At 40.9% G+C, this 26,513-nt stretch overlaps 1 protein-coding gene across 2 annotated transcripts in view; it reads right to left on the reverse strand.

Annotated features, from left to right (window-relative positions):
* trim23 (tripartite motif containing 23) overlaps window positions 1-18,953 on the reverse strand; it is a 39,759-nt gene extending 20,806 nt beyond the window's left edge. For both annotated transcript variants that reach the window (XM_072252612.1, XM_072252611.1), the window contains exons 1-6: window positions 18,840-18,953; window positions 9,345-9,507; window positions 7,954-8,075; window positions 6,809-7,087; window positions 4,629-4,811; window positions 3,558-3,773 (exon numbers count right to left, since the gene is read on the reverse strand). In XM_072252612.1, coding sequence (XP_072108713.1) covers window positions 3,558-3,773; window positions 4,629-4,811; window positions 6,809-7,087; window positions 7,954-8,075; window positions 9,345-9,507; window positions 18,840-18,926 — 1,050 coding nt within the window. In that variant the 5' untranslated portion in view covers window positions 18,927-18,953. The remainder of the gene's footprint in view (window positions 1-3,557; window positions 3,774-4,628; window positions 4,812-6,808; window positions 7,088-7,953; window positions 8,076-9,344; window positions 9,508-18,839) is intronic.
* Window positions 18,954-26,513: the final 7,560 nt, after the last annotated feature.

A 26,513-nucleotide genomic window follows, 5' to 3' on the forward strand; every position in this document is an offset into this window, starting at 1 on the left:
TGCTCTGCCATTTCATCATGGCTGATCCAATTTTCCCCTCAGCCCCAATCTCCTGCTTTCTCCCTGTATCCCTTCTTGACCTGACCAATCATGAATGTTTCAACCTCAGCCTTAAATACACATAAAGACTTGACCTCCACAGCCACCTGTGGCAACAAATTCCATAGATTCACCACTCTCTGGCTAAAGAAGTTCCTCATCTATGCTCCATAAGGACACCCCTCTATTTTGAGACTGTGTCCTCTGGTCTTAAGACTCTCTCACCATAGGAAACATCCTCTCCACATCCACTCTATCAAGGCCTTTTACCATTTGATAGGTTTCAATAAGACCACCCCTCATTCTTCTGAATTCTAGTCAGTATAGGCCCTGAGTCATCAAACACTCTTCATATGACAAGCCTTTCAATCCTGGAATCATTTTCATGAACCTCCTTTGAACCCTCGCCAGTGTCAGCATATCCTTTCTTAGATAAGGGGCCGAAAACTGCTCACAATTCTCTGAGTGAGACTTCACCAGTGCCTTATAAAGCCTCAACATTACATCCTTGCTTTTATATTCTAGTCCACTTGAAATCAATGCCAACATTACATTTGCCTTCCTTACCATAGAACCTGCAAATTAACTTTTAGAGAATCCTGCACAAGGACTCCCAAATTTTTGAATTTTCTTACCATTTAGAAAATAGTCAACTTCCCACTAATTTTTGCTCAATTATATGCCCTTTCTTTGGCTTTTATATTGGTGGTGACTTTGTTAGCCACAGTTGTCTCTTCTTGCCTTCTTCCTCTTTGGAATCTATAGATCCTGTGCTTTCCAAATTGCTTCCAGAAATTCCAGCCATTGCTGCTCTGCCATTATCCCAGTGCTCTTTTCCGATCAATTTTGGTCAACTCCTCTCTCATGCCTCTGTAATTCCCTTCACTCCACTGTCACACTGATATATCTGACTTTTGCTTCTCCTTCTTAAATGTCAGGGTGAATTCGATCACATTACAATCACTTTTCCCCAAGGGTTCTTTTACCTAAAACTCGAATCAATTCCTGTTCATTGCACATCACCAAATCCAGAACAGATGATCCCCTCATGGGCTCAACCACTACCTGCTCTAAAATACAAATCGTAGGCATTCTAGAAAATCCCCCTCTTGGAATCCAGAACCAACCTGATTTTCCCAATCTACCTGCATTTTGAAATTTCCTATAACTACTGCAACACTGCCCCTTTGGCACGCCCTTTCTATCACCCATTGTAATTTGTAGACCACATCCTTACTACTGTTTGGGGGTCTGTATATAACTCCCATCTCTGTGTTTTTACCCTTGCAGTTCCCTAGCTCTGCCCACAACGGTTCAACACCTTCTAGCCCTATGTCATCTCTTTCTAATTTGATTTCATTTTTTTACCAATAGGGCACCACTAACTACCTGTCCTTTCGATACAGCGTGTATCTTTGGACGTTAAGCTCCCAGCTATAATCTTCTTTCAACCATGATTCAGTGATGCTTACATCATCATACATGCCAATCTGCAACTGTGCTACAAGTTCATCTTATTCTGTATACTGTGTGCATTCAAATCTAACACCTTCAGTCCTGTATTCACCCTTCTTCATCTTGTCCACCTTTTACATTGCACCTCATCCTGTTGATTGCAATTCTAAGTATACTCGAGATTGTTAGAAAACAGAAGAACCGGGAGCGGGGGGCGGGGGGACGTAAATAGGAAAGGGGGAAATGAGTCAAAGATTAGGTCAGCTCAGAAAGACAGAGCAGAATTAATGGGCTATGGGATCAATGCCCCTAATATTTATTATTTTCTTATGTAACCATCAGATCCACAATTTTCTCAGAAGCAGTAAATGCAAGGAGTGGTAAAAAAAAGTGAATAACAGGATAGGGTGGTTAAGGCAGCACATGGCGTATTGGCCTTCATTAGTTGAGTTCAAACACTGTGTGGTAATGTTGCAGCTCTTTAAAACTAATTAGACCACACTTGGAGTATTGTGTTCAATTCTAGTTGCATCTGGAAAGGTGTGGAAGCCTTAAAGAGGGTGCACAGCAGATTGATCAGGATGCTGCCTGGATTAGAGAGTATGTCTTAGGCAGAAGTTTAGCAAGCTGGAGCTCTTTGGAGTGAAGAAGGATGAGGGGTGACTTGATAAAGGTGTATAAGAATGGTCAAAGCACAGATGGAGTGGACAGCCACAGCCTTTTTCCCTAGGGCAAAAATGGCTAATACAAAAGGGCATAATTTCAAGGTGATTAGAGAAAAGTATATGAGGGGAAAATGTCAGAGGTAGGTTTAAAAAAAAGTAATAAATGTATGGTATGCATTGTCATAATGTGGAGGTAGATACAGTGGTATGCAGAAGTTTGGGCAACCCGGTCAAAATTTCTGTTACTGTGAATAGTTAAGTGAGTAGAAGATGAACTGATCTCCAGAAGTCATAAAGTTAAAGATGAAACATTCTTTTCAATGTTTTAAGCAAGATTGGTGTATTATTTTTGTTTTGTACAATTTTAGAGTGAGAAAAAGGAAAGGAGCACCTGCAAAAGTTTGGGCACCCCAAGAGATTTGAGCTCTCAGATAACTTTTACCAAGGTCTCAGACCTTAATTAGCTTGTTAGGGCTATGGCTTGTCACAGTCATCATTAGGAAAGGCCAGGTGATGCAAATTTCAAAGCTTTATAAATACCCTGACTCCTCAAACCTTGCCCCAACAATCAGCAGCCATGGGCTCCTCTAAGCAGCTGCCTAGTGCTCTGAAAATTAAAATAAATGATGCCCACAAAGCAGAAGGCTATAAGAAGATAGCGAAGCGTTTTCAGGTAGCTGTTTCCTCAGTTCCTAATGTAATTAAGTAATGGCAGTTAACAGGAACGGTGGAGCTCAAGTTGAGGTCTGGAAGACCAAGAAAACTTTCCACGAGAACTGCTCATAGGATTGCTAGAAAGGCAAATCAAAACCCCGTTTGACTGCAAAAGACCTTCAGGAAGATTTAGCAGAGTCTGGAGTGGTGGTGCACTGTTGCTTCGGGCCCTTTCCCTTTTTGGTATTTTGAAACTGTAAAAGACGGAAATAAAAAAGTAATCTTGCTTTAAATATTAAAGAAGTGTGTCATCTTTAACCTTATGCCTTTTGGAAATCAGGTCATCTTTTACTCGCTTAGCTGTCCACAGTAACAGAAATTTTGACCGGGGTGCCCAAACTTTTGCATGCCACTGTACATTAGGAAGATGCATGACTCTTAGATAAGCACGTGGATGAAAGAAAAATGGAGGGCTACGTTGGGGGAAGCATTAGATTAATCCTGGAGTAGGTAAATGGCTGGCACAAGATCATGGGTCAAAAGGCCTGTACTGTTCTACGTATCTGTTAGTCCTTCATAAAGATTATTCAGGAGACAATTCCAACTTGTAATCTATTTGTTAAAAAAGTGAGCTGACCCTCCTGCAAGACTACAATACTTCGGCAAATGAAAGTCTTAGATTAAATTTATTATTGTGTTCTGATTAAGTAACACAAAATGTTGCTTCATAGTTTTACCACCTACCTGCTGTAGTGTTTTTTCACAGTGGAGACAAGCTGTTGAAACCTGAGACAGCAAAATTGTCATGTCCTCTTGTTGTCGTCTTAGCCATATCAACTTCTCTCGCACATGTGCATCAACTACACTTAATGCCATTTCCTCCTGTCGACACAGTGTTTCATGCAATTCTGCGAAGTATGCACGAACACAGGATCGTGCATTCTCAGCAGTACCTGGAACCTACAAAAGGGCAAACAGGGTTACACCATTATTGAGGCCCTTATTCATTACAAAAATATTGCAGAATCTAATGTGGGATATGCTCATTATTACAGGTATTGTTGGTATCATTAACAACTGCCAGTTGACAAATATAAATTTTAGAGGTAGCAAGCAAACTTCACTCTAGTAACTTGTATTTCTGTAATTTAAAAGAGAAGCAATTTTTATATCATTCTCTTTTCCCCATTATCTCGAATTTTTTTTTTTGCATTATTTCCCAACTTAAGTTTATTAACCACTCCAGATGCCCTTGCAAAACCTGGAAAATTAACAAAGTCTTCTACCATTATTAAGCAACACAGCAAATCAACATTTAAAAATCTGTCACTTTTACTTAAATCCTTAAATTGTGCTTATTCATTCTGGTAATGTTAAGACAGTTAACTAAATCCAATCTTTATTAATAATAGAAGAATGATATGCAAGCAGGCAAGTAGGATCAGATTATTAGACAAGAGTCGACGAAACAATTGCCAACCTTTCACAATAAATATCCATTAACGTGATGAGTTGTCAATAAAGAAAGATATAATTGCTTTTATTATTTGCAGTAATATTACTTTGTGTTGTGTGTGAATTACGTACTGTGCTGTGTACCTTGGTCTGGAAGAATGTTGTTTCATTGGGCGATAAACATGTATATGACTAAATGACGATAAACTTGAAGTTGGATATGACAATATTTAATAGCACTAAAATGAAGCAATGGAAAATATTTATGGCAATAGTGCTGTGGTAAATCTATAAAGAAATCCATCGTACTTAAACAATAGGCAAGAACACTAAATCCCTTAAAAGATGCGTGAGACTTACATGTTCAGTGTGAGCCATTCCAATTCGGTTTTCTACTATTTGTTCTCCTCCTTCAACTTTATGAATAATCTCACCTAGTTTTCTGGAATAGTCAGAGATTTCCTCTGTAAAAGTGCGAATGCAGTGTGCCATATCCAAAATGGATGCACGAATTTGATCTGCTTCTGTTTCTAAGAGTATATTCTGTGATTTAGAAAAAATTAAAACATGGATTACAAAGATAGTATCACTAAGCAATAGTTCTTCACTTCTACTTAAAGTTCTTAATACAAACTCCCACCAATAATTATTTTTCAATTGCACAAAGCCAAATAGTATTTTTCTAGATTATTCGGTTTAAACCAATTTCTTAGCAGCAGCAACAGGTGGATTAATTTTTCAGTAAGATTACTACAGTTACTGTATGCCATAGTTTGGTCAAAATATGCCCAAGGTTGTTGAGCAACTTTTAAAATAGTACCTCAGCATTACCAGCAGCAAAGATTCAACTGGCTCAGTTCCTAACAAATGACAAGAATTACTTTATATATTTACATCATCAGTGACACTGGTTTCCAAAAAAAAATCTTGAATAAATTATCATATATAGGAACTAATTCAAAGCTTAGGGATAAGATTTTCAGTTACAAATGCTGCGAACACATTAAATTATCAAATTCAACAATTAGTCACGAACTTCCTAAATCATTTCCAGAACAATATCAGTTGCTTATCAAGTCAATTACACACATTTTCTGCTTCCATATAAATGGAAGTAGCAGGCAATTTAGTGATTAGCAGGGAAGTGGCAACTGATTTGTGATGAAAACCAGAAATCAAACTGTGCTATCAGGAGATTCTGGGATCAAACTTAAGTCTGGAAAGAAAGCAACCAAAACAATGCATGTCTGAGGCGAAAGCCATAAGAACATCAAAAATAACAACAGAAGCAGACCATTTGGCCCTTCAAACTGGCTCTGCTATTCAGCATCATAGCTGACCTTGTACATCAACTCTATTCATCTGCATTATTCACAGATATCTTGATTATTCAACCATTCAAAATTCAATCTGTTTTCAGTGCAACCAATGAGTCTCCTCGATGCTCCCAAAACAGATTTCCAAAGATCCATTACCCTCTTAAGTCCTAAAGTCCTTGGTTTTTGACTCATTTTTCATATGCTCTGCTAAATTCTGAATTCTGTAAGTCTCAATGATGAGATCACCTCTTATCCTTCCAAGCACGAGAAAATAGAGCCAAACCTATTAACTTTTATCCTCATAGACAAACCCAATATTCCTGGAACCAGTCTAGTGAATTTTCAATGCATTCCTTTTATTACCAATGTCTCCCTCTTTAGTTAGGAGATCAAAACTGTATGTTGTTTTTTCCAGATTATGGTCTCAGTAAGATCCTATATAGTAAGGCATCTTAATTCTTCTACACCATTTACCGTCCTAATTGTCTCCTCAACTGTACATTATCTTTCTGTCACTTATGCACAAGGAAGTCCAGGTCCCTTTGAACATCAAAAGTGCCCCTCTACAAGAAATTAGGATGATCTGCACTTGTGATTGTGGAAAACAGACACACCCAGGTGAAGCGGGGAAAAAAAAGGTTCTTGGAGAATAGTAAAAGTTTGAAATTAGCTACTGGAGGCTGGTACATGGTTATTTTGTTGAGCAAGTTTATGATGTGAAGTAGAGAAATTTATAACACAGATACAGTACTTATAATGGCATTTAACTATGTAGTGACCCAAAATTCCTTGGAAATTAGTGCAATGGTATTTTTAGGAAGAATATTAAATTTTAAAAATTGATTTTGAATTAGAGAAAATAATGCAGAAAAGGGTTGAATAGTCGAATGTCATTAATAAAGAGCATATCAGGCCTCAGGAGCTCTTTGTCACCCAAGTTAGACACAAATTACGTTCTACTATCTTACTGAAGAGAAAGAATCAAGTAATCACTCTTCTAAGATTTTTAAAAAATATAGCAATCATGTTAAGCTTGAAAAGAAACAATATTTCGCTAGTCTCACACTGTATTCAGTGCTTAAACATTCCCATTTTTAATCCATACATCCTGTACAAAAACTACCTTATATGTTAATTTATTACTTCCACTCTAAATATTATGATGCAAGACAAGATTTAAAAATATAGAATATATACTCAACACATTAAAACTATAAATACCTTGTGTCCTTGATGCTTGGCATATTCCTTGCATACACAGCACATCAAGGGACTTGATTGACATCCTTCTTCTAAACAAACAAATTCAATTGCATGCACTTGGTGTTGAGAGCACATGGTTTTCTCATGTGGTTTGTCAGCCAGAGGTACTCTTCGATGCTTGGCCAACGTCCGTGTGGAGTGTGTTAATTGGGAGCAGTCCGCACAAAGATGAGTTGCACACACAGTACAATACATGGATGCATCGTGGTTTTCATCTTCATCACAGCGGATAATATGCTTCATAAATATTTAAGCATAGAAAGTAAAATGTTAACTTGTGTATAATCAAGTAGCAAACATTTTTTCCTGTCCAATTTAAACTAGTTTTCTGCACAAACTATACGACAAAAAAAGGTACACCAAAGGCATATAATCATTCCAGTAATATTATAAAGTAGAATAAACTCTACATTGTGTACATTATGAAGCAACATACTTTAAATTACTTTGCAGAATGCACCATATTTATATATCGTTAATTATAATGACCAACGTTTACTGCCCTAGCAAAATACATACTTCAAGTTCTTTGCTTGAGGCCCTGCTCTACTTGAAGTTTTATGTTTTTGTTCAAGCCCTGATAATAGAAGGAAGCCTTAAAACACCCACACTTCTCCATCCACACTCCTTCACAAACCCACACCTAAAACAAGTTCATATAAACAATACACAAATATGTAAAAATCAAAACTGCAGATACTGAACATCTAAAATACAAACAGAAAATGCCTGAAAGATTTAGGTGGTCAGGATGCCTGTGGGAAGAATAACAGACAATATACAATTACACTTGGTATCATTTGTCATCAAAAGCTGAAATGAATTGTCCTTCCATTTACAGTATTTCCTTTGTTAAATTACCCACGCTTAAATATATCGCTTTGCAAATTTCTCAAAATAGCTGTAATTTTCTCTGAAGGACATGTCCAATTCCCTTTTGATACTTTCAAGCAATTTCAAAACAGCAATTATTTTTTCTCTTCTAGTCTGCCTTTGGTATTTTAACCATTATCTTAAATTTGTGCCCGATTACCGATCCTTCCACTGACATATCACATGCATCCAGCACATCCACAGTTACTATGATATTAATAGCTACATACCTCTCCTGACACTGCCAGAACCTCATCAGAAGCTCCATGGGGACTGACAGTGCCATTCTGCAACCGTTCTAGGAGTTCCAGTAAAGCAAAGTTTTTCTTTAGACCCCAGATGCCTGAATCACCTGTCAGGTTAATTCATAATTATGTTTTTGGAATTATGTTATTTTCATAATTATGTTATTTTCAGTTTTCCAATGATAGTAATTTTTCATATTTTTTCCCAATCAAATACAATATCTAGGATTAAAATATTTCTTAACTCATTCAAACACTTTTGGATAGGCCTAAGCATTGCAATCTTTCCTACATTCAGAATTTTGTGTATGCATATTAATATTCAATGAAGTCATAGATCCAAGTCTGAGGCGGGTAGATAAGGCATGGCACACCTAGCAACACTGCTACCTCAAAGCTCCAGCAACCAAGCTTCAAACTACTTCTAGTGCTATTTGTGTAGAGATTGCATGTCCTCCTGTGACTCTGTGGGTTTTCTCTAAGTGCTTTGGTCATCTCCCATATTGACTAGTGTAATTGCCAGTATGCAACTAGAGTAATCTGGTGGAAGGAGGAGGATTTAGAAAGAATAAAGACTAGTATAAAATCCCTTAATAGTCAGTGTGGATTTGGAAATCTAAAGGGTTGCTTTCCATGTTGTAAGACTCCATAACAGGTCCTAACAAAGTTCTAAACTTTATTTGGCTTAATAAAATTTTCAGCTTGTCCATACAAACTCAACAAAATTTAATCACAAAATTTACTTCAAGCTTCCGTGGTTAACTGATGTTTTTATAATGTACAAAGGAACCTCAGAATATTCAAAAGTTGCTATAACAGTCAGGTATAATCATTGTAAATCACCTACGTAAAGTAGAAAATGTACCAACCAACTTGTGGTTGGGATGTCAATCCCCATTTGCAAGATGACATGAACAGATGATTCATGTTATAACGTTGGTTGAGGATCTAGCATAGTGGGGAGGGGGAAGCAGGTATGTAAACGGCACTCAATGTTATGGAAGTAGAAATTAATATGCAACCTTCTTCTCCCATTAAATAACTGCCACTTACTGGGCAAAATACAATTTTCAAGTGTGTTACAGAAAGTACATTTTTTTTCTTGCCAATGTCCATTATGCCAAAGTTCTTTTATAACATTGTTGCACAGGTGTAAAATGATCTAGCGACAGCCTTACAAAGCACAGATTACACTAAGGTAATTAAGGTATTATGGTAATTAACATTATAATAGGGAAATAAAATGCAAATTAAAATTAGTAATTTGTAAAGAAATACATAAAATTGACCCTATTTTAAAATGCAATAGAAGTAATGCAAATTGCAGGATTGATTAAGAAATTCAAATCACTAGAACCATAAATTCCTGGACTAACCTAGTTCAGTCACCTGTCGGTCAAATGGACAACGTACTGCTCTTCCCTGAAGTGGAAGGCGGGTGAGACAATCATGGCAGACTGTATGACCACAAAGGAGTAAACGAGGTACTTTGTCACCTTGCAGACTGAAAACATCTTCACAAACTCCACATTCTAAAACCTAAAAATTAAGAGTCTCAAAGAGGTTATGCAACATAGGACAGTGTTAAACAATATAAAGATTTCACACATTTCATTCCTGAAATATAGCAGCGGATTTGGGGGTTTGAGAGTGGGGGAAAGAAAGCATCATACCACTTACAGGGGCAAAGCAATGAAATTGATTGCTTGGAGTTTGTGGAATGGACCATATTCAAAGATTCATGTTCGGATCTGAATGATTTTGCCATAGCAATCACCAACTTCATCAAGTCCAGTGTACATATGATATAGGAGCAAAATTAGGTCATTCAGCTCATTGAGTCTGCTCCACCATTCCATCATGGCTGATCCCGGATCCCAATCAACCCCAAACACCCGCCTACTCGCCATATCCTTTGATGCCCTGACCGATCAGAAAACTATCAACTTACATCTTAAATATACCCACGGACTTGGCCTCCAACGGAGTCTGTGGCGGAGCATTCCACAGATTCACCACTCTGTGGCTAAAAGAAAAATCCTCCTTACCTCTGTTCCAAAAGGTCACCCCTCAATTTTGAGGCTGTGCCTCTAGTTTTGGATACCCTCCACCCTATCTAGTCCTTTCAACATTAGTTAGGTTTCAATGAGATCCCCACACATTCTTCTAAGTTCTAGTGATTACAGGGCCAAAGCTACCAAACACTCCTTTCATTCCCAGAAACATCCCTGTGAACCTCCTTTCCAATGACAACTCATCCTTTCTGAGATATGGGGCCAAATACTCCAAGTGCAGCCTGACTAGTGTCTTCTAAGCCCTCAGCATTATCTCCTTGTTTTTATATTTCCCAACACTGTATTCCACCTGCCACTTTTTCACCCATTCTTCCAATTTGTCTAAGTCCTGCTGCAATCACATTGCTTACTCGGCACTACCTACCCCTCCATCTGTCTTCGTATCATCCACAAACTTTGCCACAAAGCCATCAATTCCATTATCCAAATCACTGATAAACAATGAGAAAAACAGTAGTCCCAATACTAACCCAAGGAACACCACTAGTCACTGGCAGCCAACCAGAAAAGGCCACCTTTATTCCCCCTCACTGCCTCTTGCCTGTCAGCCATTCCTCTATCGATGCCAGTATCTTTTCTGTAACACCATAGGATTTTATCTTGTTAAGCAGCCTCACGTGTGGCACTTTATCAAATGCCTTTTGAAAATCCAAGTAAACAGCATCCACTGCCTTTCCTTTGTCCACCCTGCTCGTTACTTCCTCGAAGAACTCTAAAACAGATTTGTCAGACAAGATTTACCTTTACAGAAACCATGTTGACTTTGATTTAGTTTGTCATTAGTCTCCAAGTACCTCGAAACCTCATCCTTAATCTTTCCCAACCACCAAGGTTAGGCTAACTGGCCTATAATTTCCTTTCTTTTGCCTTCCTCTCTTCTTGAAGAGTGGAGTAGCATTTGCAATCTGTCAGTCCTCCGTGACCATGCAATAATCAAGCGATTAGAAACTTAGAAACATAGAAAACCCACAGCACAATACAGGCCCTTCAGCCCACAAAGCTATGCCAAACATGTCCTTACCTTAGAAATTACCTGGGGTTACCATAGCCCTCTATTTTTCTAAGCTCCATGTACCTATCCAGGAATCTCTTAAAAGACTCTATCGTACTCTTGAAAGATCCGTTACATCTTCAGCAACCTCTCTCAGGAGTCTGGGATATAGTCACCTGGACCAGATGGACATATCTACCTTAAGAGTTTGCCTAGCACTTTTTCCTTTGTAATAGCAAAGGCACCCACTCATCATCCCTGACACTAACAGACCTTTGACACACTGCTTGTGTCTTCCACAGTGAAGACTGATGAAAAGTACTTATTAAGTTCATCTGCCATTTCTTTGTCCTCCATTACTACCTCACCAGCATCCCAAACTAGAAATCATAGATGAACCAGAACATTCTGCTGGGAGCAAGATCTGTGGCGTTCATGACCGGCGATTCAGAACCCTACCAGTGGAGAACAGAACATTATGACAAGGAATACGCCTGTCAACGCACAATATCTGTGCTAAATACAATACCAAATTAAACTATCTCTTCTGCATACAAATTTCTCTACCTTTACATTTCCTGCATATTCACTTGCCTTTCTAAAAGCTCTGACAGTTCACCCAGGCACCCAAGAATCTCTGCAATAAGCTTGCCCCACGCATTTCCTTTAAACCTTCCTCCTCTTATCTTAATACTTGTCCTCATGTATTTGACATTTTTTCCCAGGGAAAAATAATCTGATTGTTCACCCTATTTATGCCTTTCATAATTTAATTAACTTCCATCAGGTCTCCTCTTCAGCTCTGACATAACAGAGAAAACAACCCAACTTTGCCCATCCTCTCCTGACAGTTCACACCCTCAAATCCAGGCAGCATCCAAATAAACCTCTTGTGCATCCTTTCCAAAGCCTCATGTTCTTCCAGTAATGGAGCAACCAGAATCGCACACAATATTCCAGATGGGGCCTACCCAAAGTTTTGTATTTCTGCAGCCCAACTTCCTTACTCTTACTCAGTGGTCTGATCAATGCACACCATATGCCTTCTTTACCACCCTATCCACTATAGGAATCAATTGACCCAAGAGAGTGGGGTGAGGAAAGGGAGAGGTGTCCCTCTTTATACATGCATGTCTGCTCTTAATTATGCTGTTAGGATCCAACCTCAATTTTAACCGCATGGCCCAAACTTGGACGTTGCTATAGTCATAGTCATACTTTATTAATCCCGGGGGAAATTGGTTTTCGTTACAGTTGCTCCATAAATAATAAATAGTAATAGAACCATAAATAGTTAAATAGTAATATGTAAATTATGCCAGTAAATTATGAAATAAGTCCAGGACCAGCCTATTGGCTCAGGATGTCTGATCCTCCAAGTAAAGTTTGATGACCACAGGCAGGAATGACTTCCTATGACATTCAGTGCTGCATCTCGGTGGAATGAGTCTCTGGCTGAATGTACTCCTGTGCCCACCCAGTACATTACGTTGTGGATGGGAGACATTGACCAAGATGGCATGCAATTTAGACAGCATCCTCTTTTCAGACACCACTGTCAGAGAGTCCAGTTCCATCCCCACAACATCACTGGCCTTACGAATGAGTTTGTTGATTCTGTTGGTGTCTGCCACCCTCAGCCTGCTGCCCCAGCACACAACAGCAAACATGATAGCACTGGCCACCACAGACTCGTAGAACATCCTCAGCATCGTCCGGCAGATGTTAAAGGACCTCCGTCTCCTCAGGAAATAGAGACGGCTCTGACCCTTCTTGTAGACAGCCTCAGTGTTCTTTGGCCAGTCCAGTTTATTGTCAATTCATATCCCCAGGTATTTGTAATCCTCCACCATGTCCACACTGACCCCCTGGAAGGAAACAGGGGTCACTGGTACCTTAGCTCTCCTCAGGTCTACCACCAGCTCCTTAGTCTTTTTCACATTAAGCTGCAGGTAATTCTGCTCACACCATGTGACAAAGTTTCCTACCGTAGCCCTGTACTCAGCCTCATCTCCCTTGCTGATGCATCCAACTATGGCAGAGTCATCCGAAAACTTCTGAAGATGACAAGACTCTGTGCAGTAGTTGAAGTCCGAGGTGTAAATGGTGAAGAGAAAGGGAGACAAGCTAGTCCCCTGTGGAGCCCCAGTGCTGCTGCTCACTCTGTCGGACACACAGTGTTACAAGCACACGTACTGTGGTCTGCCAGTCAGGTAATCAAGAATCCATGACACCAGGGAAGCATCCACCTGCATCGCTGTCAGCTTCTCCCCCAGTAGAGCAGGGCGGATGGTGTTGAACGCACTGGAGAAGTCAAAAAACATGACCCTCAGGGTGCTCGCTGGCTTGTCCAGGTGGGCATAGACACGGTTCAGCAGGAGGACGATGGCATCCTCAACTCCTAGTCGGGGCTGGTAGGCGAACTGGAGGGGATCTAAGCGTGGCCTGACCATAGGCCGGAGCAGCTCCAGAACAAGTCTCTCCAGGGTCTTCATGATGTGGGAGGTCAATGCCACCGGTCTGCAGTCATTGAGGCCACTGGGGCACAGTGTCTTCAGCACAGGGACCAGGCAGGACGTCTTCCACAATACAGGAACCCTCCGGAGCCTCAGGCTCAGGTTGAATACATGGCAAAGTACTCCACATAGCTGAGGGGCACAGGCTTTGAGCACTCTGGTACTGACACTATCCGGTCCTGCAGCCTTGCTTGGGTTGAGACGTTTCAGCTGTCTTCTCACCTGTAGAGCTGTGAAGCCCACCGTGGTGGTTTCGTGTGGGGAAGGGGTATAGTCATGAGAGCAGGGTGGGGGACTGTGAGGAGGGGCAGGAGGGGAGAGTGGAATATGTGTTGGTCGGGGGCCGACAACAGATGACTGATGTGGGGGATAGACAGGGGCCACACTGTCAAATCTGTTAAAGAACAGGTTAAGTTCATCGGCCCTGTCCACACTGCCTTCCGCTCCTCTGTTGCTAGTTTGCCAGAACCCAGTGATGGTCCTCATCCCCCTCCATACCTTCCCTACCACATGGAGATCATGAGTAGGATGGTCCAAAAGGTCCCTTTTTCTTCACCTGAGCAGCTTGTTAAATGGGTTACAGTTAGGAACAGTGTGTGGTCCAGTTATGACCCACAAAAGGCCATTATGAGAGTGAAGAGGCAATTCCATGTGAAGTTAGTTTGGATGCATGACAGCTGTGGCAGCATTGGCATGCCATTACTTCCTATAAGAACCTAACAGCATAAACGGCAGTGAGACTTCACTCCCCAATGAGCTCAGTACTTTTATGCACACTTTGAAAGGAAAAACAACGCCTTGCCTGGATGAATCCCCACAGCATTTGGTGACCTTGTGATCTGATTTGGTGACCTTGTGATTTGGAGGCTGATGTCAGAGCATCCTTCAAGAGAGTGAACTCTCACAAGACTTCAGGCCCTGAAGGTGAACTCAGCAGGATGTTGTAAACACAAGAAATTCTGCAGATGCTGGAAATCCAAAGCAACATTCACAAATGCATGGTGGAGAGCATTTTGACTGGTTGCATTACAACCTGGCATGGCGCTTCCAGTGCACGGAATCACAAGAAGTTGCAGAGGGTTATGGACTATCGCCCTACAACGGAGAACATCTTCAAAAGGCAGTGCCTCAAGAAGGCAACACTCATCATTAAAGACCTTTGGCATTAGAGAAATACCCTCTTCACGTGATTGCCATCAGGGAACTGGTACAGGAGACTCTGAAGACCCACACTCAACACTTTAAAGACAGCTTCTTTCCCTCTGCTACAAGATTTCTGAACAGTCCATGAACCCTGCATTGTTACAAAAATAAGTTGTGTAAAAGGCATAAACTAATTTTGCCTATTTGCAGTTGCAACAAAACAACAAATTTCACAACCTATGCAATGATAATAAATCTGATTCTGACCAATATACGTTTGTTTTCAATCAGTATTAGTCTTGATAGTGAATGGCCATTTAAAAATGCATGATGATCTGGTCTGATCTTCAACCCCATTTGCATACACGTAATCTGCTTACTTTTTAAATTTTAATTTTGAATAGGATTGAAATATACCGTGGATTCCAGTTACTTGTGCCATCAGTTGGGGGAAGCCTCTGATTTTGAACAACTCTTAAAGAACAAAAACCTAATCGAGAAAATAGCTGGGATTCTCTGTTTATTTGGAACACTATGCCTCTTAACTGGTACAAGTTGCTGAACAGCTGCTAACTAGCATCAGACATGTCCACTTGTGTGCCCATTAGACATTACATTGTGCTTAGAGTGAGCAGTTTTAAATAGCATCAGCTGCATATTCTTGTGTTAAGCTATCTATTTGGGTTGACAGATGCCGATTCAAAAAGCAGTGATTTAAAGATCATTTTGTTTTTTTATTTTGACTTTAAAAAATTTCAGACCCTTGTCAAGTTGCAACGAAAACATTTGACACTAGCTGAATAAATTACCCTAGCTGCCTGCGCTGATTTTGTTCATTTACAGTCAATCAATACACTCCCTTGATAACTATTCAGAGCTAATACACAGGTTTATAGTACTGTAGAAGTACCGATAGTGTTCTAATTTGTTCTGTATTTCACTTAAATATTTAACGTGCTACTCAGTTAAATAGTAGTTTATATTCTTTATACCTTTTTAACTATTTCCATGAAATTTTGGCTAAGTGGGGCAGCCACTTAATTGAGCCAAAATATACTAGTCCCGATGAGTCCCAATTAACTAGAATCTACCATGTATGTAGAGTAAGTGCACTATTTTAAAACAAAAGCCAAAGCTTTTAAACATAGTAGATAAGTTAATTAAATTCAAATTGGATAAAATCAACCATTTGGACAAATATATCGGCATGTTTTACTCAGAGGAAGTTTTAAAAATTAGAAAGAATAGACTATTTAGCCCTTCACCAAAACACCACTTTCTTGCACTTACTCTTGGTCCTTTGATAGCCTTTCCCAGACATTATCTCTTCTCTCCAATCCCAATGGGCAAAAAATACAAAAGCCTGAAAAGTACATACCACCATACGCAAGAACAACCTCTGCTCTGGTGTTGTAAGACTCTTGAATGGTTCCCTATTACAAGATGGAGCCCTGATCTCACAATCTATCTCATTATGATTCCACACTGCATTGCACTTTCTCTAGAACTGTTGCACTTTATTCTGCATTCTGTTATTATTTTACCTTGTATCAGCTCAATGTAATGAATTGTTATGTATTAATATTGTACAAGAAAAGCTTTTCATTGTACCTTGGTACATGTGACAATATTAAACTAATTCTAATATGCTCACCAATTAAGTAACTCAACCTCTTTAGAAAATTCCAAGGATTCACTACATTGTGGTGAAGCACTTACCACCCATCTCAGTCCTAAAGACGACACGGGACAAAAAGATTTTTGAGAGATGTGGAGATAGATAGGGAAGGCACAAAGAAAACCTTGGCAGGATGCCAGAGGAAGGACCCTTTGGGGGTTTGGGAGGGGGAGAGATGTGGGGAAGGAGGGGTTGGTGTTTGAAAATGGGAAGCAAAGAGAGTGCTATGATGAAGTGCTTTGAAAGGTTGGTGATGAGAAATGGTCCAGAAGAGTTATATGGAAACTATTATTACCATTTTTCTTAACAACTAATACCATTACTTAGCCTAATAGATTAGAATTACCACAGTACATAATTATCTATTTAACTGTCTAATTTTTCTTTTATATCATCTCAATGTGTACTTAAGAATGTATAAATAATTATAGTTTTATACATATAAAAAAATGGAAAAGGTTATATGTGTGAAAAAAGTACATGATATTTGTGAATTCCTTATCCAAATAAAATAAAATTTAAATAAATAAATAAAGAGGGGGGAAAAAAAAGAAATTTTTTAAGACTGAGATGGATATTTGCAGCAAATAATGGATTGAAAAATGAGGACTAAAGGGATGGAAATAGTTATGCTGCATTATAGAATTCCACAATATTGTACAACATGTTGTTTCTTTAAATATTGAAATGTCATTGTACTTGAGAGGAAGATCAGAGAATTTTTTTTCAAAAGTAGTAAAATTTTGAGATACAAAAAAAAAGAAAGAAAGGTTGGTGATGAAACATCAATTCCTGCCTAAGAATTGCTTTAATCTGTCCACTGTCAAAACAGGCCAACAGCAGGTACCATTTCATTGGCTCTTCCCTCAACCTTGGAACATCTGGACATGTAGATGTATACATAAGGATGCTCTTCATTGGCTAAAACTCAGCATTCAATACTGTCATGTCTTTGAAACTAAGCAATAAGCTTCAAGACCTTGGCCACAAGGAGCAATTGGATCCTCAGTTTCCTAACTTGCAGACCCCAGTCAGTTCAGATTGGCAACATCTCCACAATCTCCATCAGCACAGGTGCACCACAAGGTTGTGTGCTTAGCCCCCTGCTCCACTCACTTTATACTTATGACTGTGAAGTTATGTACAGCTCCAATGTCATATGTAAGTTTGCTGACAATACCACTGTCATAGGCCAAATCAAAGGTGGTGACAAATCAGCATTTAGAAGACAGATTGAAAATCTGGCTGAGTGGTGCCACAACAAAAACCTCTCACTCAATTTCAGCATGACCATGAGCTGCTTATTGACTTCAAGAGAAGGAAACCAAAGGTCCATGAGCCAGTCTTCACTGGGGGATCAGAGGTGAAGAGGGTCAGCAACTTTAAATTCCCCAGTGATGTCATTTCAGAGGATCTGTTCAAGATCCAGCACACGTTCCATTATGAAGAAAGCATAACATCACCTCTTTCTTAAAACTTTGTGATTTGACGTGATATCTAAATCATTGAAAAACTTCTAAAGATGTCTGGTGGAGAGTATATTGACTAGTTGCATCATGGCCCATTGTGAAAACACCAATGCCCTACAACAGAAAGTCCTACAAAAAGTAGTGGACATGTCCCAGTTCATCACCAGTAAATCCCTCCCCACCACTGAGCACATTGACACAGAGCACTGTTGCAGGAAAGCAGCACCCATCGTCAAAGATACCTACCGTCCAGGCCGCAGTCTCTTCTCACTGTTGCCATCAGGAAGGAGGAGACTCAGGTCTCACAGGTTCAGGAGCAGTTATTACTCCTCCACCGTAAGGCTTTTGAACCAGATAACCCACTCCAATCTTCAGGGAACTGGTCCCGCAACCAATGGACTAACTTTCAAGAGGGCTTCCTCTCATGTTCTCCATATTTATTGCTTATTTATTATTATAGTTCATTTTTTCATTCTTTTTGTATTTGCGCAGTTTACTCTCTTTTGCACATTTGTGATTTGTCCGTCCTGTTGGGTGCAGTCTTTTAGTGTTTCTAATTGTGCTGCTTGTATTTACTGTGAATGCCTGCAAGAAAGTGAATCTCAGGATTGTATATAGTGACAAATGTACTTTGATAACAAATTTACTTTGAATTTTCGGGATAAAAGTAGGCTAGGTGAAAAATGGAATTGGGGAGCGGGGCATCTAGGGCAAAAAGGTAGAGGAGGCTGCACCGAGATGAGGGGAGGGCGAGAGGTGCATGTGGTGGTGGTGGGGTGGAAATTAGAAATGGAGAAGAGAGTAGTTGCTCCTTAGGAGTGAACAGGTCGTGTCTGGGGGCAGCTGATCAGAGGCCCAGACACTCCCCTACTCTTCCCTCAGCTCCACCGACGGTCCGGATAACACACCCCTACCGAACACCCAAACCTTCACCAAACAGCATAGACACACCCGCCCCTCACCCCCACCGAACGGCACACGCTCGTCACCCTTCCCCACCTTCACCGAAGAGCCGGCTGTTGTCCGCGGGCCCCGGGAACCCATCTCAGGCCCGGAGAGCGCCTGGCTCGCCGCCGCCGCCGCCATTACCGACGATACCAACCCTGGCACCTTCCTATTCACAAGGGGTGACGAGATTCAATATCTCGAGTCCACTTCGACATATGTCCATTAGCAATAATCAATAATTTCAGAAGACAATATTATTAGATATACAGCATATTAACAAGCCCTATTATTAAATCCTCTTAAAATAATATGCGATAACCTTGATTGTCTTATATTGACACCCGCTAACTTAATGGTTTTGTCCACAATACACTCTGGATCACAAGCGGAATAAAAACTGCGCATGCTCAGATGTCCACCCTGCCTTGTAGTGTTGGCATTTCAATTAAAAATCTGTTGAAAACCATAATGTTCATACATTAAATGTGTTGAAAAGATGTACAATTAATATTAGTGATGTTATAAAAAAAAGCTTGAATTACATGCAGGAACAGCTTACTTAAAAATATGTACAAGTAGTGGAAGCTTGTAAAAAAACCAAGATAAAAAATCAGAATAAGGTTTATCATCATTAACTTATAAGATGTGAAATGGGTTGTTTTGCGGCAGTAGTACATTACAAAGACATACAAATTAGAAAAATACATAAATAGTGCAAAGAACAACGAGGCTTCATAGGGCATTCAGAAATCTGAAGGCAAAGAGGTAGAAGCTGCTCCTAAGCAACACACACAAGTTGCTGGAGGAACTCAGCAGGCCAGGCAGCATCTTTGCAAAAGAGTAAACAATCGACGTTTCAGGCTGATACCCCTCACCACAACTGGAAAGGAAGGGGAGAAGTCAGAATAAGGTGATGGTGATAGGTGAAAGCTGGGAAGTTGATTGGTGAAAGACATAAGGGGGAATCTGATTGGAGAGGTCAGAAGACCATGGAAGAAAGGGAAGGGGGAGGAGCACCAGAGGGATGTAAGAAGAGAATACTTGAGTGTGTTAAGATAGAATTAATGTTAGCAATTTCTAAATTAGCCTGAATTAGCCTACCATCGAGGACCTCTTCCGAAGGCGATAGGCAGAGAAAGCACATCTAAGCACATCTTTCTCTCTCCACCCCTCTCCGCTTTCCGCAGGGATCGGTCCCTCTGCGGCTCCCTGGTCCACATGTCCCTCCCCACGGATCTCCCACCCGGCACTTATCCCTGTAAGCGCAAGTGCTACACCTGTCCCTACACCTCCTCTCTTGCCACCATTCAGGGCCCCAAACAGTCCTTCCAAGGGAGGCAACACTTGTAAGTCTGTTGGGGTCATCTATTGCATCCGGTGCTCCCAGTGCGGCCTCCTCTACATCAGTGAAACCCAACGCAGATTGGGGGACCGCTTCGTCGAGCACCTCCGCTCCGTCTGCCACAACAGACAGGATCTCCCAGTAGCCCACTTCAACTCTGCTTCCCATTCCCATTCAGGTATGTCCATACATGGCTTCCTCTATTGCCATGATGAGGCCAAACTCAGGTTGGAGGAGCAACACCTCATATACCGTCTAGGTAGCCTCCAGCCCTTTGGTATGAACATAGAATTCTCCAACTTCCAGTAATTCCCTCCCCCCCAACTTCCTCTATCCCTATGTCACTCTGTCCCCTCCCCCAGCTGCCTATCACCTCCCTCATGGTTCCGCCTCCTTCTACTACCCATTGTGTTTTCCCCTATTCTTTCTTCACCTTTCCTGCCTATCACCTCCCTGCTTCCCCTCCCCCACCCCCTTATCTTTCCCCTTACTGGTTTTTCACCTGGAACCTACCGGCCTTCTCCTTCCCACCCTCCCCCCACCTTCTTTATAGGGCCTCTGCCCTTTCCCCCTACAGTCCTGACGACGGGTTCCGGCCTGAAACGTTGACCGATCTTTTCCATGGATGCTGCCCGACCTGCTGAGTTCCTCCAGCGTGTTGTGAGTATTGCTTCCGAAGGCGATGCCTCATAAAGGCGGGATCCATCATTAAGGATCCCCACTCAGGACATGCTCTCTTTTCATTACTACCATCAGAGACAAAGTATAGGAGCCTGAAGACACACAGTCACGTCTTAGGAACAACTTCCCCTCATCCATCAGATTTCTGAAAGATCAATGAACACCACCTTATTATTTTTGCACTACTTATTTAATTTATATTTCTTATTGTTATTTATAGTTTATTTTATCTATTGCACTGTATTGCTGCCACAAAACAATAAATTTTGCAACACAGGTCAGTGATAATAAACCTGATTCTGAAAAAGAAACAAGCCTGCCAAGACAGACGCAAGTGAAAACTATGATTAACTTTTAACTTTTACAATATCAGAACAGCAGTGAAATTTACAACATAATAATGATTGAAGACAACATAAAATTAAGCTTGAGAGCCAAAATAGCATGTCTACTCAGAAGCTATATAGGTTGCCTCCTTTGGCAATCCTTTGGGGCAAAGTCCAGACAGGTTTACGAGAAAGATCCTGGAATGGCTGTTAACATGAGGAGTGTTTGATAGCTTTGGGCCTTCTATTTAATAGCAGAGAATATATACAATATACAACCAAAAATTCTTACTCTCCGCAGACATCAGTGAAGTAGAAGAATGGCCCCAAAGAATGAATAACAGGAAAAACACGAGAACCCCTAATCCCCCCTCCCACGCACAAGCAGCAGCAAAAGTATCAACCCTTCCCCCTCCCCTTCCCCCTCCCCTTCCTCTTCCTCCTCCCCTTCCTCCTCTCCTTCCCCTCCCCCTTCCCCTTCCTCCTCCCCTTCCCCTCCCCCTTCTTCCCCTTCCCCCTCCCCTTCCTCCACATTCCAGCTGAAAGCATCAACACCCCCCCGCCCACCATGCAAGCAACATCAACGCTCCCAAAGAGAGACCATGATCTACAGTTCATTGAAAACTACTGTTCACCCAACAATTCGAAATGCCACAAGCTCTCTCTCTCACTATCAAGGAAGACAGAGGTGATACTCCTTCCGCAGCGAGAGGGAGGGCGAACAGCTCACTGTTTCAATGTTACAGTCTGCAGCACCACTTTTTTTTTTATGAGATCCCCAACTCATAGTTAGGGGAGAGCGAGGGGGAGAGAGAGATCACCCAAGTGCAAAGGCCTCCAAAAGCTGCACCTGCTGTCTCGATGTTCCGATCTCTCACAAACACTTCAGTTGGCAACACTGGCGAGGAATCGGGTCTACAGGGCTACGCCCCGAAGGCCTACATCTTCCAGGCTGCTCCTAGAGATATCGAATGTTTTTTTTTACCCCTGCAAATTCTTAACTCCACCCACAAAGATTCCACATCCTCAGACCCTATGTCACCTCTTTCTAAAGTTGTAATTCCATCCCTTACCAGTCGAGCCACACCACTGCCTATGCCTTCCTGACTGTCCTTTCTATATAAAGTATACCCTTTGATGTTAAAATTCCAACTATGACCTGATCAACAAGCTCCAAGAACAGGAACCCACCAAGTTTGAATGCAGCTGTCGATCGCTGACTCCAATGGGACCCACCTTCCTTGAAAAGGAAAGAAGAGGCATTAGAGAGACAAAGAATTTAAACTGTTTCATAAAAAGGCTGGGAGCAGTCACCCTCTGCCACCATTTTTAACTCCCACCTCCCCTTGTTGACATTTCTGAACGGTCAATAAACCCATGAACACTGCATCATTATTTCTGTTCTCTTTTTACACCACTTATTTAATCTACATATATCTTTCCTATGGTTACTTGGTGGAGTTTAGAAGAATGGGGGTTGTGGGAATCCCGTTAAATATTGGAAAGACCAGATACAGTGGACATGGAGAGGACGTTTCTATTAGTGGGAAGGTCTAAGACCAGAGGGCACAGCCTCAGAAAAGGAGTATGTTCCTTTAGAACAGAGATGAGGAAGAATTTCTTAAGGCAGAAGGTGGTGAATCTGTGGAATTCATTGCCAAGACCAAGGTGGAGGCCAAGTCGGTGGGTATATTTAATTTTTGTAAGGGTGTCAAAGGTTACATGGAGAAGGCAGGAGAATTGGGTTGATGAGGATAATAAATTATCCATAATGAAATGGCAGAGCAGACTCGATGGGCCAAATGGCCCGATTCTGCTCCTATATCTTGTGGTCTTACGATAGAATATAATGTGTTTCCACTTCTACCTCACTTTTTTAAATATACAGTATTTCTGTTTTTGCACATTTTTAAAATAATCTATTCAATATACGTAATTGATTTACTTTTTTATTTATTATGATTTTATTTTATTTATTTTTTCTCTCTTTCTGCTAGATTATGTATTGTATTGAACTGCAGGCGCTAAGTTAATAAATTTCACGTCACATGCCGGTGATAATAAACCGGAATCTGATTTTGATTCTGATTCCGTTTCCCCAAGTGGCTGATCAGGCCAATTTGGGATCCACAGACCCTTGTATTGATGGGGCAGTTGGTGGCTGACAAGACAGGTAAATTGTGAGGTGGTGGAGGCTTTCTGTTGTTCACACACAGCTTTAGTGCATTTCCAGTGCAAGGAAGTTCATGAGCACATCCTCAAATCTTTTTCTCTGTCCAACTGTTAATCTATTCCCACAACAATATCTTGAATAGAGTTTTGGGAATCTGGTGTCTGGCATGTGAATGATATGGCCTGTCAAATTTAGCCGTCGAAGAGTAATTTGTGCTTCAGTGCTGGGGTTAAGTTTAGCGTTAGAAGCTTATGGAGATTTGGCATGTCATCAAATGCACTCACAAAATTCTACAGATACATTGCTGAAAGAATCCTGGCTGGCTGCGCGGTGGCCTGGCACAGCAGTTCCAATGCACAGGAAAGCAAGAGGCTGTGAATTATGGACACAATCCAATCCATTGCAGGCACACTCCTCCCCAACACTGACAGAATCTATAGGAGGCAATGCCTCAAGAAGGCAGCATCTATCATCAAGAGCCATACCCTCTTCTCACTGCTACCATCAGGCTGGATATACATACGTGTGAAATCTCACATCACCAAGTTCAGTATTCGAGATATTGACCAATGATAACCCTAACCCCATTTTAACAATGATATATTACGGACCTCTTCCACTGTCGTGGACTTGTTTCTGATGGCATCTCACGTTTTTGCACTTGTTTTAGTGCAGTCATTTTCCCCCTCTTTACTGTATAATATATATTTTATAAATATAATATATATTTTTTTGTATTTCCTGAGGAGACTGAGGTCCTTTAACATCTGCCAGACGATGCTGAGGATGTTCTACGAGTCTGTGGTGGCCAGTGCTATCATGTTTGCTATTGTTTGCTGGGGCAGCAGGCTGAGGGTAGCAGACACCAACAGAATCAACAAACTCATTTGAAAGGCCAGTGAGGATGGAACTGGACTCTCTGACGGTGGTGTCTGAAAAGAGGATGCTGTCCAAGTTGCATGCCATCTTGGTCAATGTCTCCCATCCACTACATAATGTACTGGTTGGGCACAGGAGTACATTCAACCAGAGACTCATTACACGGAGATGCAACACAGAGCATCATCGTGTGATTCCTGCCTGTGCCATCAAACTTTACAACTCCTCCCTTGGAGGGTCAGACATCCTGAGCCAATAAGCTGGTCCTGGACTTACTTCCTGGCATAATTTTACATATTACTATTTAACTATTTATGGTTTTATTACTATTTATTATTTATGGTGCAACTGTAACAAAAACCAATTTCCCCCGGGATCAATAAAGTATGACCATGCAACACACATCAAAGTTGCTGGTGAACGCAGCAGGCCAGGCAGCATCTCTAGGAAGAGGTGCAGTCGACGTTTCAGCACCTCTTCCTAGAGATGCTGCCTGGCCTGCTGCGTTCACCAGCAACTTCTATGTGTGTTGCTTGAATTTCCAGCATCTGCAGAATTCCTGTTGTTTGCGTTTTTAAAGTATGACCATGACTATGTTTGTACTTACGTACCTGTAGTGAAGCTGCTGCAAGCAAGTTTTTCAATGTTCCTCACTGTACTTGTGTACGTGACAATAACCCCTCCTTGACTTGGGATATTGATCTAAGAGCCACTTAACCTTCTGGTGAATTTGGAGAAATTTGTGGAAAAGGGCATTTGTGATATTTTTCAGTGCCTTGACATAACTGCTGTAGAAGCATTTCAGAGAAAAGAGATTACTACTTCTCAAGCTGCTTCACAAAATGTTACCAAATAAAATTTGATAAGGAGATAAGAAGGTTGTTTAAAAGCATGGGTTTTAAGGAGTCTTTTCTGATAAGATTATACATAAAAATAGTTACAAACAATAAATTACCAAGCACACCTGTAGCTTTGAACCCTAGCAACCTCAATTTTTTTTCTCCTAGTTAACTATTATAATGAAGTGATGACAATCATGTATCAAACAAAATTTTACTCATACTGTACCAAATCATTTTATTAAATAGCAGATTCCCTTGCTGGCATAGTAAGAGTAGTAAGCTAGATAGTCCCTCGAAATTCAAGTGCACCTCATGTATTGACCTGCTCAGATACTTCTCTTAGTTGAGAAATACTTGCTGCAGTTGTAGCCCCGCAGTTTGTGAATGGAAGCATTATGAAAGAGCCGACAAAGAGCATTCTGAACGTTTGGAATTCTTTATGCCAGAGACTCCTGGATAACAAAGTTCTGAAATAAAAAATTCTCATTTGGGAAGCCAACTGTGATGGGGAACAGGCAAGAAAGCAAAGTTGAAGTCCATTATTAAGGACGAGGTTTCAGGGTACTTGGAGACTAATGATAATGACACAGAGGCAAAATCATTATTGATCCTTATGAATTTTGCCTCCGTGTCATTATCATGACTGAAGATGCTGTGTATAAATGTGTGTAGCATTCAGAATAAGGTGGACAAACCCTTGCCGCAATTAGAGATTGGTCAGTATGACCTTGTGAGCATCACTGAGTCGTGGCTGAAAGAAGGTCATAGTTGGAAGTTTAACATCAAAGGATATACTTTGTATAGAAAGGACTGTCAGGCAGGCATAGGCAGTGGTGTGGCTCTGTTGGTAAGAGATAGAATTACAGCTTTAGAAAGAGGTGACATAGGGTCAGAGAATGTCGAATCTTTGTGGGTGGAGTTAAGAAACTGCAAGGGTAGAAAAAACATTATGGAAATCATATATAGGCCTCCAAATAGTAGCCAAGATGTGGGGTTGAGATTGCAAAGAGATCTGGAAAGGGCATGTAATAAGGGTGATGTCACAATTGTAATGGGGGACTTCAATATGCAAGGGGATTGGGAAAATCAGGTTGGTGTCAGATCACAAGAGAGGGAATTTGTTGAATGCCTACAAGATGGCTTTTAGAGCAGCTTGTGCTTGAGCCTGCTCGGGGAAAGGCTATCTTAGACTGGATGTTGTGCAGTAACCCGGATCTTATTAAGGAGCTTAATGTAAAGGAACCCTTAGGAGGCAGTGATTATAATATGATTGAATTCATACTGCAATTTGAGAGGGAGTAGCATATGTATATATGCATATCAGTATCGCAATGGAATAATGAGAGAGGAGCTTGCCCAGCTGGATTGGAGGGGATTACTAGTGGAGATGTCGGCAGAACAGAGCTGGTTGAAGTTTCTGGGAATAGTTCTCAAGGCACAGGGCAGATATGTACCATAGATGAAGAAGCACCCAAATGGCAG

Source organism: Mobula birostris, chromosome 3 (assembly GCF_030028105.1).
Source record: "Mobula birostris isolate sMobBir1 chromosome 3, sMobBir1.hap1, whole genome shotgun sequence".
In the NCBI taxonomy this organism is placed as follows: domain Eukaryota; kingdom Metazoa; phylum Chordata; class Chondrichthyes; order Myliobatiformes; family Myliobatidae; genus Mobula; species Mobula birostris.